Source organism: Pan paniscus, chromosome 4 (genome assembly GCF_029289425.2).
Source record: "Pan paniscus chromosome 4, NHGRI_mPanPan1-v2.0_pri, whole genome shotgun sequence".
NCBI classification, from domain to species: Eukaryota; Metazoa; Chordata; class Mammalia; order Primates; family Hominidae; genus Pan; species Pan paniscus.
Window position 1 is genome coordinate 134,056,525 of NC_073253.2, and position 15,960 is coordinate 134,072,484.

The 15,960-nt window shown below is 39.2% G+C and overlaps 1 protein-coding gene across 4 annotated transcripts in view; it reads left to right on the forward strand.

The window, feature by feature from the left end:
- The window catches only part of CTNNA1 (catenin alpha 1), a 178,318-nt gene that overhangs the window by 25,965 nt on the left and 136,393 nt on the right, over positions 1-15,960 (forward strand). For all 4 annotated transcript variants that reach the window (XM_003829205.7, XM_063604243.1, XM_034960587.3 and 1 more), the window contains 2 exons: positions 523-629; positions 1,775-1,970. In XM_003829205.7, the coding sequence (XP_003829253.1) occupies positions 525-629; positions 1,775-1,970 (301 nt within the window). In that variant the 5' untranslated portion in view covers positions 523-524. The remainder of the gene's footprint in view (positions 1-522; positions 630-1,774; positions 1,971-15,960) is intronic.

Sequence of the window (15,960 nt, forward strand, 5' to 3'; positions counted from 1 at the left end):
AAATGCAAAAAAATTAGCCGGGCGTGGTGGCGGGCCCCTGTAGTCACAGCCACTTGGGAGGCTGAGGCCAGAGAATGGCGTGAACCCAGGAGGCGGAGCTTGCAGTGAGCTGAGATCCACCACTGCCCTCCAGCCTGGGTGAAAGAGCAAGACTCTGTCTCAAAAAAAAAAGAAAGTAGCTTTTATTCACTTTAGCTTTTCATCTTGTTTGTAAAGGTGGGGCAGATAAAGTGAGTAGGAACTGAGGTAGGAAGTCTTGGTGCTAGAGAAGCCCAAAGGGAAACATTCTGTGTGTTTGGGAATGCCCTCTTGTAGTACCCCTCCTATTTGTAAGCCTGAAATCATTAAATATTAAGAGGTTGTAAGGTTTACTGGGTCTTCATGTGTAGGCTAGTTAGAATTTTTTCATCTATAGTGAATATAGCTTTCCTGATCCAAAAGTCCCAAAGTAGGAGAAGATTTGTTACATATTTCATGTTTGTGTTTGATGTTTGCCTGACTGACTTTTTGTTTCTTATTTAGAAATGACTGCTGTCCACGCAGGCAACATAAACTTCAAGTGGGATCCTAAAAGTCTAGAGATCAGGACTCTGGCAGTTGAGAGACTGTTGGAGCCTCTTGTTACACAGGTAAGAATCTGAAAACACAAATACATTGTAACATGGTTCTATAGCACAGGCCTGGGTAACAACCATAAGAGCAAGGTTATTTAGTTCAAAGCCTTAATTCCAGTACTTGAGTTTAGGTGACAGTTCTTGGATGATTTGAATATTGATGCATGGGTTTAGTTAACCCTTGAGAACGCTGCTGCTGTCGTTTTCTTCAGTCTTATTGCTAGTAACTGGGGTCCGTGGTATGTAGTGCAACTTTGCAAATGTTTGTGCTTTGCAGATACTTCACCTTTCTTCAGAGGGGAAACCCAAGAAAGGTGGAGTCTGGATCCTTGATTGTTAAGGTCTCTCACTCTGCTTAACACACCTTTCATTGTGTGGGATTAATTAGCAGGTAATTCAACTTGAGGGTTTAGGTTTGGTATGCTACAAATGTCACAATGTTAGGGTAGTTCATAAACTGTTAGCAACTAGCTGTGTACTTTTAGTGTTTTGCAATAGTATGTCTATTGTTTGTATGTGAGAGATTCAGAGAGAGAGAGAGAAAATGAGTCTTGTTTGGCAAATTTACACTATAACATATATTCATCATCTTTAACCTAGAGATAATCTGGTATTATGTGTTTTAATGATGGTAATGTTCTAGGACATAAAGCGTCATCACTGTAGGCTTCTTTGGGCAATCATTCGTTTATTGGGACCTTTACTAATTGCTGAGATTTGTGTGAATAAACTGTCAAAAGACTTCAGAAGCAAATTATCTTAAAATGTTTTGCAAAGTTTGAAAACAGTGGCAGTGTGATCTCCAGATAAAGCTAAGTTCATTGTTAACCTCTTTCTGGAACATCTTGGTGACATATAGTAGAGACATCTAACTTGTCTCTAATCATTTTTTAATTTGTAAAATCAAACTAAAAACCTAATGATCATATTTGAGAAATTAAAATATGTGTTAAATAATTCTATACACATTAAGAAAGCTGAATTATTTTGGAAATTAAATATAGCATCATTGCTGTATATCTTAAATATGGGGAATTGTATGTTAATGTTCAGTGGAATCTTGTGATTTTTTAAAAGAATAACTTAATCTTGCTGTCTTTAAAGATATTAGTTTGTCATTTTAATTGACTCCAGTTTAATGTTAAAACTGAAACTTTTAGGTTACAACCCTTGTAAACACCAATAGTAAAGGGCCCTCTAATAAGAAGAGAGGTCGTTCTAAGAAGGCCCATGTTTTGGCTGCATCTGTTGAACAAGCAACTGAGAATTTCTTGGAGAAGGGGGATAAAATTGCGAAGGAGAGCCAGTTTCTCAAGGAGGAGCTTGTGGCTGCTGTAGAAGATGTTCGAAAACAAGGTAGGTCATTACTGCTTTTTAGGTAAAGAGAGGCAGGCCTTTCTAGAAAATCAGTGAAGATTTTTTTTGTGGTCAGTATTCTCATTCTTATGCTTGCCAATTGCTCAGTAACTTACTTAGTTATTGGAGATGTATTAAGTTGGACTGGCTCATATTTTAATTCTCATTCTTATGCATGCCAGTTGCTCAGTAACTTAGTTATTGGAGATGTATTAAGTTGGACTGGCTCATTTTAATCATGAGAGATGCTTGCAGAGGGACATCTGGAGAATCTGAATCCACTTCTCTTGGGTATTTCAAGTAATAGTTAAGTCTTAGAAATGTTGTAACACAATTTGATAGGAAACAAATGGGACCGAAGTTTACTTTTCATCCTGTGTAATACTTCTTTTTAGTTCATGCTGAAGAGATGGGTGTGATAAAATGGAAAAATATCTACCTACTCTGAAAATACTCTAGAAATTGTCCTATTGTGTCAGAATAGTATGTTAAATCAGCCATGCATATTTGCACTGGTTGGAGCTTGACATAAATCTGGGTATAAAGGAATCATGTTTTGGGAAATTCAGAATTGATAAAAAGTAAAATGGTAACCCACAGTTTACTAATAATTAATGCTAGAAAAATTGTCCTTATTATGTTACAAATGTGGAAGGAAGACTTTAAATACGGAAGATAAACTTCTTGAAACCTGCAGTTTTTATTTTTAGTAGAGATGGGGTTTCACTAGTTGCCCAGGCTGGTCTCAAACTCCCAAGCTCAAACAATCCGCCTGCCTCGGCCTGCCAAAGTGCTGGGATTGCAGGCATGAGCCACAGTGCCCGGCCTTGAAACCTGTAGTTGTGTGTTAGGTTTCTGTTCCAGTCGGAGAATTTCAACAATGATGTAGGTTTTTTAGGTTATTGGATATCAGCTAAGGTAAATCGAGCCCTGCTATTTACAGGTGCTTTACTAACCCTTGGGAGAACTTCATAGATCTTTCGTGCCTGATGGTAGATTGCATAGTCCAGAGTCTTATGTCAAATTCATCCCTGTGGCAGTACCCATAAATGGGCAGTGCCTTAGATGGAGATAACATCTCCAATTGTTTTCTGAATTTGTGAACAAATAACCTTCAATGGTAAATATTTTTTCAGTTTTCAGGCTGAAGATAAATATTTCTAATACTGAAAATGATGAAATTATTAGAATTCCACAGTACTAATTAGGCAGTTATATTAGTTTCCTAGGGCTTCTATAACATAAATTATTACAAGCTTGGTGGCTTAGAATAATAGAAATTTATTCTGTCATCATTCTGAAGGCCAGAAATCTGAAATCAAGGTGTTGGCAGGCTTGATTCCTTGTTGGGACTTAGGAAGAATCTGTGGATGCCTCTTTCCTAGCTTCTGGTGGTTGCCAGCAATTCTTAGCATTCCTTGGCTTGCAGACACGTTACTCCAGTCTCTGCCTTTGTTATCATATACTTTTCTTTTTTTGTGTCTCTGTGTCCAAGTTTCCCTCTTCTTATAAGGACATCAACCATTGAATTAGGGCCCACCTTAATCCAGTATAACCTCATCGTAACTTGATATCATCTGCAAAGACCGTTTCCAAATAAAGTTGCATTCACAGGTTCCAGGTAGACATGAATTTTTGGGCAATGCTATTCAACCCAGTACAGTGAGTTTTGAATTAATTTATTTTAAAGTAGTTTAATGGTCCAGTTCAGGACAGTTTTTGAGCTTGCTGTTGAGGAAATCAGGCTATTACTTAATTGTATTCTGTGGTACATTCTCCTCCCCAGCCCTTCTTGTCTTCTATAACGAAACTCACAATTATATTAACAGATGAGTTTGGGCAAGTGTTTGCTGGCTCTAGTGACTGACGTTTCTTTTCTTTTCTTTCTTTTTTTGAGTTGGAGTCTTGCTCTGTCTCCCAGGCTGGGATGCAGTGATGCGATCTTGGCTCACCGCAACCTCCACCTCCTGGGTTCAAGCGATTCTTCTGCCTCAGCTTCCCAAGTAGCTGGGATTACAGGCATATGCCACCACACCCAGCTAATTTTTGTATTTTTAGTATAGTATAGTATAGTGTAGTGTAGTACAGTATAGTATAGCATTGCCTTGTTGGCAGGCTCGTCTCGAACTCCTGACCTCAAGTGATCTGCTCGCCTTGGCCTCCCGAAGTGCTGGGATTACAGGCATGAGCCAGTGCGCCTGGCCACATTTATTTTTAAAATGCATTTAATTGTTGTAGGTAATTTTAAATTTGACTTTATATGTTTCTTATTTCAGAAGTTTCTCCAGTGCAAATATGTAGCAATCATGGTATAATATACATTCCCTGCTCCCCAAACCCCCCACAATTTTGAATGCATATCTGAATTGCTTTTGTTATTTTTGTTTGTATATGATAATCTTTTATGTGGTTCTGAATCATAAGGACTTTTCTGTCCTAGTCCACTTTTGCAATTATTTATTATCATGACCTGTCCACCATAATTTGCCTTCTCTTTGGAAAAAAAGAGCCAAAACCAAAATATAACTTCCTCCCATCATCATTATTGCATCAGATATGAAAAGCTGAAATGCCTTACTTTTTTCTCTTGGCTTACTTTTTTCTTTGGAGAATCTTAACAAATGGTGATAAGATCTCTTTTCTATCATAAATAGAACAAAATACATATTACAAAAATATGAAGCACAGATTGCTTAATCAACTGAGACTTGTTGGCTATGTCGTTGAAGCCATTTACTCATCGTTTGAAACCCTGTAGTGGTGTTAATAGGTCTGCAGATTCTTTGGACACCCCTCCCTTAAAAAAAAATAGAGCCTAACCCTTGAACATGGGTTGAACTTAGTGATTCCTACAATGACTAGAATGTGGTAGAAGTGGTGCTATTTACTTTGGGAGCAAAGTTATAAAAGTGGGGCTGTATCCACTCCACTTTTTCTCATGGATTATTCTGTCTGGGGGAAGCTGGCTGCTATGTCTTGAGTGCACTCAGGAGGTCCTGTGGAGAAGAACTGAAGTCTCCAACCATCAGTCAGCACACATTTGTCAAGCATGTGAGTGAACCACCTAGGAAGCAGATCCTCCACCTCCAGTCAAGTTTCAGACAACATCAGTCCTGACCAACCCCAAATCCCTGACCCATAGAAAACTCTGGGAGTTAATAATTGTTTTAAGCTGCCACCTCTTGGAATTTCTTAGGCAGCAAAAGAAAATTTATACAAACACTTTGCCCTGCCCTGGCTTCAGTGGTCCTGAGCATTTACGTAAAACCCTGACCTAACTTTTCTGAATTTTTCTGATAAATAAAAATATGCCATCCACTGAAACACTTAATTTTTAAAGGATTTTTAAGATGTCTTTGTTCTGAATCACTGTTGATGTTGTTTAGGATGGGGGTTGGCAAATTTCTTCTAGAAGGCCAGGTAATAAGTATTTTTGGCTTTTCTGATCATAAGGTCTCTGGGCTGGGTGCGATGGCTCACGCCTGTAATCCCAGCACTTTGGGAGGCCCAGGTGGGCGGATCACGAGGTCAGGAGATGAAAACTATCCTGGCTAACACGGTGAAACCCGTCTCTACTAAAAATACAAAAAATTAGCCGAGCGTGGTGGTGGGCACCTGTATACCCAGCTGAGGCAGGAGAATGGCGTGAACCTGGGAGGCGGAGCTGGCAGTGAGCCGAGACCATGCCATTGCACTCCAGCCTGGGTGACAGAGCGAGACTCCGTCTCCAAAAAAAAAAAAAAAAAAAAAAAAGGTCTCTGTTGAAACTATTAATATTCAGCTCTGCTGTTGTATTGGGAAGCAGCTATAGACAAGATATAAAGAAATGGTCATGGGGGATGGCTGTGTTCTAATAACATTTAGAAAAATTACAGGCTGTAGTTTGCTAACCCTGATCTAGGGTTTTCCCAGGCTGTTAAAGATATGAGCTTACTGTCTTCAAAAAGGTAGTTATTTATGTGTTTATTTATTATACTTCTGAGCCAAAAATTAGACCTTCTGAATCTTTGGGTTTGTACATGTCCATTGCTTCCCGTGCAATCATAATAACCAAAAATTGGAATGTACACAGTTTTTGATGTGTAACTTACTTTTTGTGTTAGACCCTGATTACATAAATAATGAATATGCACATTTGTGAGTATACTAAAATTTCACCATAATGCTGTAAGTGATGTTAAAAAAATTCACGTACATAAAAACAGGATCATTTGACTTCAAGGCTAATGAAATGGTCAGGTGAGCCACATGTGGTGGATAGGAGCCAGTCACCAATTGCATGGCTTCCAAATCTCTGTGATCTAAGAGTTTAATTGTACTACTAATCTGCTTCGTTTTTGAGTAGCTACCTTATATAGGCAGAGGTGTACATATGCCTCTTAGATGTGCTCTTTTCTTATTTTAGGATCCTGTTTACCTCCCGTATCCCCCCATCCTTATTAGATCAATCTTACCTTTGTACTTTTTTGTCTTAGCGCTTATCACAGTGGTAATTTAAGTTGGTTGCCTTTTCCTCTCCACGCTCCAGCAGTGCAGGTTCTGTGCTGGTCTGGTGACCATTCTGTTTGTATCTATGATAGTACCTGGTCCGTGATAGGCACTTAAATGTTTGAGTAAGATAATTGATTATTCTCCGAGAAGTACAGTAAGAGAAAATGCTCTTTTCTCAAAATTTAAAGTGTGTTTTCCTTTCCAGTGCCAAATGTAAATGCATGGGTAGGGGTGGAGAATCTTATGTTTTTTTTTAAAAATTGAGATATAATTTCACATACCATAAAAATCACCCATTTAAAGTATATAATGCAGTGTTTTTTAGGGTATTCAGAGTTGTACAGCTATCACCATGATCTAATTCCAGGACATTTTTATCATCCCCCAAAAGAAACCTCATACCCATTAGCAGACATTCCCCATACATGTATATTTTAACAGTAGATAAAGAGTAGCAGCTGCCTTGTGGTACATAAATGTATTTTATGAATCCTTGAATAGGGCTCTGACCAGAAAAAGAAGGCTCTTAAGCCGGATAGGGGACTTTCAGGGGACAGAGATGAGAAGACCTAAATGAAGCTTTTTTGAAAAAGGAGAGACATTATGAACAGAGGCCCATTAATGTTAAATTTGAAGTGGAGTGATGAGGAACAGCTTCTTACTAGAACAGTGTTTTATAATCCATTAGCCACAATTTATACTTGGATCTCAAAGGCCAGGATCAGTATTATTGCTACTTCTGTAGCTTCTTCCCTATAGCTCATGGGCATTTCTGGGTCAGTGAAGGGGGAGAAGACCCAAAGAAACTGAAATCCACCTTTTTGTATTCCTGCACTGCTTCTAATCATATTTTGCTCAGTAAAGGGGCCAAATAGATTATTCGTGCACTGAGCAACAGTAGATTTCCTAGGAAGAAGCTTGTGTCAGGGAAATATGAGTGAGGAATGGGCTGGTTGATAGTGTGTGGTCCCTGAGGGGGAGATGGTATTCTAGCACATAGGAGGCTGTTTTTCCTGTTTCCCCCCCCCCCCCCCAGAGCTTATAATGATACATGAATACGAAAAATAATTAATAGCATGAGTGGCAGAGGAATGGGAGGATAAGCATGGGATTGGGAAAGTTAACTAAAGGTATTTGAGCTCGCACTGGATCTTGAAAGGTAGAAAAAGGGAGCAGGAGGAAACTCATCCAGGTAAGAAAAATAGACTGTGCAAGATGGGCATGAGGAACAGTGAGGTCCCTGGCTGGAGGTGGGTGCTAGTCATGTTGAGCACTGCTGGCAGGAGAGGTTTTTGTTTTGTTTTGTTTTTTGAGATGGAGTCTTGCTCTGTCGTCCAGGCCGGAATGCAGTGGTGGTATCTTGGCTCGCTGCAACCTTCGCCTCCTGGGTTCAAGCAATTCTCCTGCCTCAGCCTCCTGAGTAGCTGGGACTACAGGCATGTGCCACCACACCTGGCTAATTTTTGTATTTTTAGTAGAGGTGGGGTTTTACCATATTGGCCAGGCTGGTCTCAAACTCCTGACCTCGTGATTCACCCACCTCGGCCTCCTAAAGTGTTAGGATTACAGGCGTGAGCCACCGCACCCGGCTGCAGGAAAGGTTTAATCTAGTTTGGAGCGTATTTAGAGGGTGGCTTGGAATGCCATGTGGCATTACATGGTTCAGGTCCCATATGCTTGAATGTGTCAAGTGACACAGGACTCACTCACTACCTCAAGGAGGAGCTCTTTCCAGTATTGGTTTGTGTTTATTTTAAAAGCTTTTTTTTCCCCTTAGAAACTGAAATTTGTCTCTTGAATTTTCTTCCTGTTTTAAGAAGTTCCACCATCTGGGCAATACAGAATATGAGGAAAAGTGGAGTTTTTGCAGGGAGATTAGTGTTAGGTGTGTGCAGGAAGGGTTAAAGTGATTGGTAGACAGCCCAGAGGTAGGACCTAGAGTCTGGAGATGACCATAGTAGTGGGGAGTGAAATGAAGCTGTGCAGGAAGGGACTGCTATAACAGAATTGATGGAAAGAGAGAATTGGCCAGTTGTCATGCATGTTAACTGCCAGCAGGGCCTGTGCAAGTAGCTGATCTTTTCAATAGGTAAAACTAAGGGACCTGGTATGTGAAAAGTTGTAGTAATTTATTTTCCTGTGACTTGAGGCATTTAGGGTGGTGTTGAGGCAGCATGTGCTGCTAAGAACCTGTGTTCTTACAGGTGTAAAATGCTGCCTTTTAAAATGTTTGCATTATTTGCTTGTAATGGATGTCAAACCTTATTTTGTGTTCATTAATCACACGTATTAATGTTTATTAATACATCTGAAACATGTTATTTGTGTGAGTTCCTACGGCAATGATAAGTATTGATAAACATTAGTGCTCCTTTCTCTGTTGATTTGTTGAAGCCCTGTTATTTTTCTTTTTAATTGGAATTCCACCAAGTTTTCAAAAATTGAGACATGGCTCATTGGGCTGGAGATGCTGATCTTTTAGATTTCTCTTTACTAATCTAATGGCATAGCAGAGGTTAAATTACCTTGGAGTAGAAAATCAAGAAATGATTGTGTGTGTCTGTAATTTTGGTTTTAATGGTAGGACAAGATTATGGTAGTCTGGGAAAAGGTGATTGAGTGCTGCTGAACAGAGCAAGGATTGATTGTAGCTAAGTCTAGTGACTTACTGCCTGCCATTTGGTTTGACCTTCATTTTGTGACTATCATACCACTAACCACAGCCAGTCACCTCTCATGTATGTGTTGTTATTCTCATGGCAAACACTGTGAAAACCTCTGGGTAATTCACTGCAGCCTCTTCTTCAGTGCTGAAAAAACATTTTATAGTGACAACTATACATCCTTTGTCCCCCAGATGGCCAGAAGGTGAAGATAGAGTAAGTTCTTTTACAAAATATTCCTGTCCATAAATAAAAAGCAGACATCTTAATGTTTGGCTTACAGTTTTTTCCCCTTTCATATCTATTTATGTTTAGACAGATTTGTCTTAAGATTTCTTTGAAACGTTTCTTTTTAGGTTTTGGCTTTCAGGTCATTCCATTTCAGGCAAACTTTGATACTGCGAATGCATTTTCCTTGAGTAGAAGATCTCAACTTATTGAAAGCAGTCAGTGTTGTTAAATACTAAATCTCAATCATTACATAAATCATCTTTTATGTAAAAAATGTCGGCCGGGTGCGGTGGCTCATGTCTGTAATCCCAGCACTTTGGGAGGCCGAGGCGGGCAGATCACGAGGTCAGGAGATGAAGACCCTCCTGGCCAACATGGTGAAACCCCGTCTCTACTAAAATACAAAAAATTAGCCAGGCGTGGTGGCACGTGCCTGTAGTCCCAGCTACTTGGGAGGCTGAGGCAGGGGAATTGCTTGAGCCCGGAAGGCAGAGGTTGCAGTGAGCTGAGATTGCACCGCTGTGCTCCAGTCTGGAGACAGAGCAAGACTCCGTCTCAAAAAAAAAAAGGGTCTTGTTAGTTTTAGAACAAGAAAGGAGTATTTATTGTCTGCTAACACAGTAGTTAAAATCTGTGAGTTTGCAAGCATCTGGGTAATCTTAGTACCTATAGTTGATTTGTGAGCATACTCTAATGGTACTTGTTTTCTCAGCTTTTTTTTTTTTAGAGAGGCAATTACTGTTCATTGTAGCTGTTCTTATTTTTTTAAATTTTTATTTTTTATTATACTTTAAGTTCTAGGGTACATGTGCACAGCATGCAGGTTTGTTACATATGTATACGTGTGCTATGTTGGTGTGCTGCACTCATTCTCAGCTTTTTTTAAATCTTTAAAGCATGAAATTACCCAGTCGTATAAAACTGAGGGTCTCTTAGGGCATTGTTATAAAGAAAGGATGGAAAATGAGAGTTCTTAATTGATGTTAATGGAGAGACATTCTTTTATTTATCTCAGTAATTGTGTATAACTGTGTAGTGAAGCTAAGGACATAGATGCCATCTTCCTTGGTACAGCTTGAATAATTTGTATATAGGGAGAAAAAATGTATACACACATGTATGTGTATGTGTATATATACATAGTTCACTGTGAATCTTGGCAAGGCAATTTTCAGAAAAATAATGTATTTCATCCCTGACAAAAGGTTATTGAGCACAAGCTGTCAGGCTCTTGAGGCATGATTTTCTCCCTGGCAACTGACTAGAGTCAAGATTGAAGGAGGCGAAAATTGGTCTCCTGTCCAGTGCAGATGTTGACAGCTTCAGACTGATGTACCCACATCTACTATAGGCAGCCTGGAAGATAGATGTTAAAAGACAGCTGTGATTAGGACAAAGCAAGTATCAGTGACTGTTTTAAGTAGAGTTTGAGACGTAGACAGGAGGCAGAATGGAATCTGGGTTTGCTGGGTTCATGATGTGAAGACTTAAAACATAGCTTTGAAGAGCATTGTGTGGGTGTGTGTGAGAGAGATTGCATTTTAATTTGTCTGATCTGGTTAGCGTGGTTTTAATCGGGTTGAGATCATGAGCTTGATCTCACATATGGGCTCTTTAATTTTTCACAAGAGAAAAATGACAAGTGTTCCTACTTTGGAATGTTGAGTATGGATTTCAAAAAGTGTTAATGATGCTCTGGAAGAGCAGTAGCTGGGAAACATTCAACATTTTGAAAAAGATTAAAGTTAATTAGCTTTTCAGATTAGTACAATAACTTTATTAAAACTAGCAAGAAATCAGCTGATTTTTTTCTCATAGTCTTCCTTTGAGTTCTGGCTTCTCATTTGTTATCTTACCTTTTCCCCTTGTTGTCTTAGAATTTTCATCCTGTTTTCTCCTCTTATTTTTGTGGATGTCTCTTTTCATGTGATCCCATTGTGGCTTGGTCTTTTGTTAGAAGTGCTCCCACTCCAATTCCTACCTTTCAGATGTTCCTGAAGACTGTAATTAATTTAAAAATTGTTATTGACCCCATTCCTTCAGTCTCACCATTTAATCCATTTTTTCTTGTTCTTCATTTAACTTGAGCAGGAAAAGCAAAATATAAATTCTGAAAAATCATTAGCTGGTTGTCATCTGGGAATTTTATGTCTTAAAGTTGTCTGCCTGACTTAAACTGTAAGTCTTTAGGGCAGAGGCTATATTTTCTTTGACTTGGGATGTGTCAAGGATGCTGTCTGCTTCTGGATCACTACCCTTGTGTGAGCATATGCTGCTTTGCAGAGACTTGTGTTCTGCTGTAGCCAGCTTGGAATTGAGGAAAGAAGAGTGAAGTTATTACATTCTAATGTCATTTTGAAGTGGTTCATTTTTTCCCCTTTTATTAAAAAGTCTGTCTTGTTAAGCTCACAAAAATAAATAACACTAACCAGGATAATATTTATGAGTTACAGTGGGTAATATTACTGCCTTAATATATTTGTACAGTCAGTGTAGCTGAGGAAGTTATTTTAGGTATTAAAATTTTAGTTTTGGCATGACTTCAACCATGATGTTGCAGTAACATGATTTCTACTAGTTAATTTCTTAAGAAAGTGATTCCAAGTTGAAATGCATGTTATGCATTTATTTGAATGTGTAATCAGGAAGTAAGTGCCTCTCTTTGGAGTGTTTCTGAATAGCAGCAGGGCACACTTGAATTAGTAAGGAAAATGAGAACATGAATATGTGTGTTACTTTATTTTAACTTTTTTTAAAATCCATTCTGTCTGTCAACTGGAAAAAGAAATTTCAAAGCTTCTTTCCTTACCCTCAGGGGATGGGGAAGGGGGGGAAGTTAAGAGGTTTTCTAGGCTTGCTCTGATTCAGATGGGCTTATAGTATTTAAATAACTTCATATTAAATGTTTATTTCCTGGGTTGATTTTTTTTTTTTTTTTTAAGACGGAGTCTTGCTCTGTCGCCCAGGCTGAAGTGCAGTGGTGCAATCTCGGCTCACTGCAACCTCCGCCTCCCGGGTTCAAGTGATTCTCCTGCCTCAGCCTCCCAAGTAGCTGGGATTGCCAGCACCCGCCACCATGACTGGCTAATTTTGTATTTTTAGTAGAGACAGGGTTTTGGCATGTTGGCCAGGCTGGTCTTGAACTCCTGACCTCAGGTGATCGGCCTGCCTTGGCCTCCCAAAGTGCTGGGATTACAGGCATGAGCCACCGGGCCTGGCCTCTTTTCTTTCAAAAGATAAACAGTTGTGTGGATTTAAAAAAAAAACAAAAAAACAACTGCATCCCAGAAAGTTCTCTTAAGGCATCTGTCAGGGATTCTTTGAGTTATTCTCAGTTTATCTGTACTTACAGGGATATCATCTAGGGGTCTGTTTTTACCAAATATCCCTCCTTGATAAATGGAAGGCTTGATTGAGAAGATTAAAGTGTGTTATTTAGGATCATCCTCATGTCATAGGGCACGTGGGTTATGCCAAATATATACTACCATTTGGTTCCTTCTTATAAGGGCTGTGTTATGAAGTCTATTATTCTTTGCATCTGTATTGCCAATTTGCATCTATATTGACAAGTGTGGAAAACATTTTATTACCAGATCATAGAAAATGAATTAAAATTTGGCTGGGTGGGAGTGGTGGGACATGGGGATGGGATGGGGTAGGAAACATATATTAACTTTGGATTATCTTGAAGTTAGGAGATAATTTTGTGAAGTCTTGGTCCTGTTATTTTATTATGTTGTAAAATGAAAGTTGGTGGAATAACAGATGAAAATAGTTATCAGGCCCACGCCTGTAATTCCAGCACTTTGGGAGGCTGAGGCAGGTAGATCACCTGAGGTCAGGAGTTCGAGACCAGCCTGACCAACATGGTGAAACTCTGTCTCTACTGAAAATACAAAAATTAGCCAGATGTGGTAGCACTCGCCTGTAGCCCCATCTACTCAAGTGGCTGAGGTGGGAGAATCACTTGAACTCGGGAGGTGAAGCTTGCAATAAGCCAAGGTTGCGCCACTGCACACCACCACCACCCTAGGTGAAGGAGTGAGACTCTCAAAAAAAAAAAAAAAAAAGAGCTGGCCAGTCATGGTGGCTCATGCCTGTAATCCCAGCACTTTGGGAGGCCGAGGTGGGTGGATCACGAGGTCAGGGGTTTGAGACCAGCCTGACCAACATGGTGAAACCCCGTCTACTAAAAATATAAAAATTAGCTGAGCGTGTTGGCGCACATCTGTAATCCCAGCTACTCTGGAGGCTGAGGCAGGAGAATTGCTTGAACTCAGGAGGCAGAGATTGCAGTGAGCCGAGATTGTGCCACGGCACTCCAGCCTGGGCGACAGCGAGACTCTGTCGCAGAAAGAAAAAAGAAAAAAGCTATCACTTGTTGGTGAGATCCCTTAATCAAATCAGATGTATTTAAGAGAATTTGGTATAAAGTAGGTTTATCAGTAGGTTTTGGAGCTAAAGCACCAAAAAGTAACTTTCAAGAGTTAGGAATCTCATGGTAGGGAAGTTTTGGGCATTCATTAAATCCAGGGCTGGATGTTTTTTACTCTGTAAAACACTGTGTAAAAAGATGCCAAGCTGTTAAGTACAGGGCAGTTTTATTATAGGCTTGCCTGTGATGTTGGTTACTTTCTCTCTTTTTTTTTTTTCTTCCTCTAGTTCTACTCCCTGGGTAGAATTAAAAACGGTTTTAAAATGAGCGTTAATTTTCTGCAGTGAACATGTGTTTTGATAGTAAGAGCAAAAAGAAAAAAAATGAAAACTTACAATTTTGTATCCTAGAGATGAAACTAATGGTTAACATTTTTGTCCTAAATGCTTTCCAGTTTGTCTTCTGTGAATATGCTCACGTGGGTAGAGATATGTTGGGTTTGATTATGTCATTTGCTTTTTTTCATTTAATGGATCCTGAACATCTTTCTGTAATATTAAGTATTCTTCTACAACATAACTTTTAATGGCTGAACACTATCCTCTAGAGAGTAATATGATTTAAGAACATTATTTTATACCAGCAAACTAAAGACTTCTCTTTAATACTGTTATGTCAAGAGTTTTATTCACTTTTCACATTTTCAAAGGAGTATGGTATTAAGAAATAGTTACAATCCTAGTTTTTTACTTTAAAGACTGAAGGCTCCTATTGTTAAGAAGTATATATCGGCTGGGTGCGGTGGCTCATGCCTGTAATCCCAGCACTTTCGGAGGCCAAGGCGGGCGGATAATGAGGTCAGGAGATCGAGACCACGGTGAAACCCCATCTCTACTAAAAATACAAAAAATTAGCCAGGCGCGGTCGTGGGCACCTGTAGTCCCAGCTACTGGGGAGGCTAAGGCAGGAGAATGGCGTGAACCCGGGAGGTGGAGCTTGCAGTGAGCCTAGATCGCGCCACTGCACTCCAGCCTGAGCGACTGAGCGAGACTCCGTCTCAAAAAAAAAAAAAAAAAAGTAGTAGTATGTATCTGAGAAGAAATAAAAGGTTTTAGATAGTTAAAATCATTTTGAGATAAAGAGAACAAAGTTACTTGAGCAAGGTTATCTGGGAAATCAGTGGGAGAAGGGAGAGTTGGAATTCCAAGTATGCTCATGAAACTGATCCTGAAATGAGTAATTTGAACATGTTTAAGATAGTTGATGGCGTCTAACTCTTCTCCTGGAAGCTTTTGTCATTTTAGCGCAGGGCTGTTTTTGCTGGTTTGCAGAAGCATATTCAGGTGGATGTCTTTAAAATCTCTTTTCTCTTTTGGATTTGGCAGTTGATAACAAACAATATGCTCCTGTAAAATGTTCTGTTTAAGAAATGCCTACCTAAGGTCTGTGTAACCATTGAATCTTCTTCCCTGCAGCAACTCTACAGAAAATTTTAAAAATGAGATTGGGGCTACAGATACCCATTTATTTTACCACTTGGCTTACTCTTATTTTGGATAAAACCCCTCTAGTTAGCTGACTTTATAAGCTTTTACAGAAAGATTTTGTAATATGTGCAAGTTTTACTTTTTCATTTTTGCATGAACTAGCAGCCATGGGATTTTTATACTTCAGAAAAAAGAAAATTTGAAGCCTGAGTTTTATTATCATACACACAAACTAAAGATATTGGCATTTTTATCATTTAAAAACTTTTTTTATATAAAAGTATATTCACTATAGAAAGTAAAAATAAACAATAAACAATCACCCATCAGGCTGTACCACCTTACGATTAAGCTCTGTCGATATTTTGGTATGTGTTGGTTGTAGTGTTTACCATCCCATCCCTTCCCCAGGACATAAACACATTGTGATCTCCATTCTCACTGTGCAGTACAGATCGTTATATATCTGCTATTTAAAGTGGAAATGAAAATCATTTCCATTAATGAAGATACCTGGGTGGGGGCAGATTGTATAATTTATCGAAGATAAGCTGTGTTTCTCTACTGGGCTGGCAAAAATTTTTTTCTGGACCTTAAAGGTAGAAAGGTTCTGGTGAAGAAGCTATTTAAAAGTATCCTTAGTATTATTTTGGGGAAGGAGATATAACTTTGCCCTATTTATTGAGGTTCCTTGGAGGACTTTTAGAGGCAGTAGAGATGTTTCCATAGCTGGATTTCTG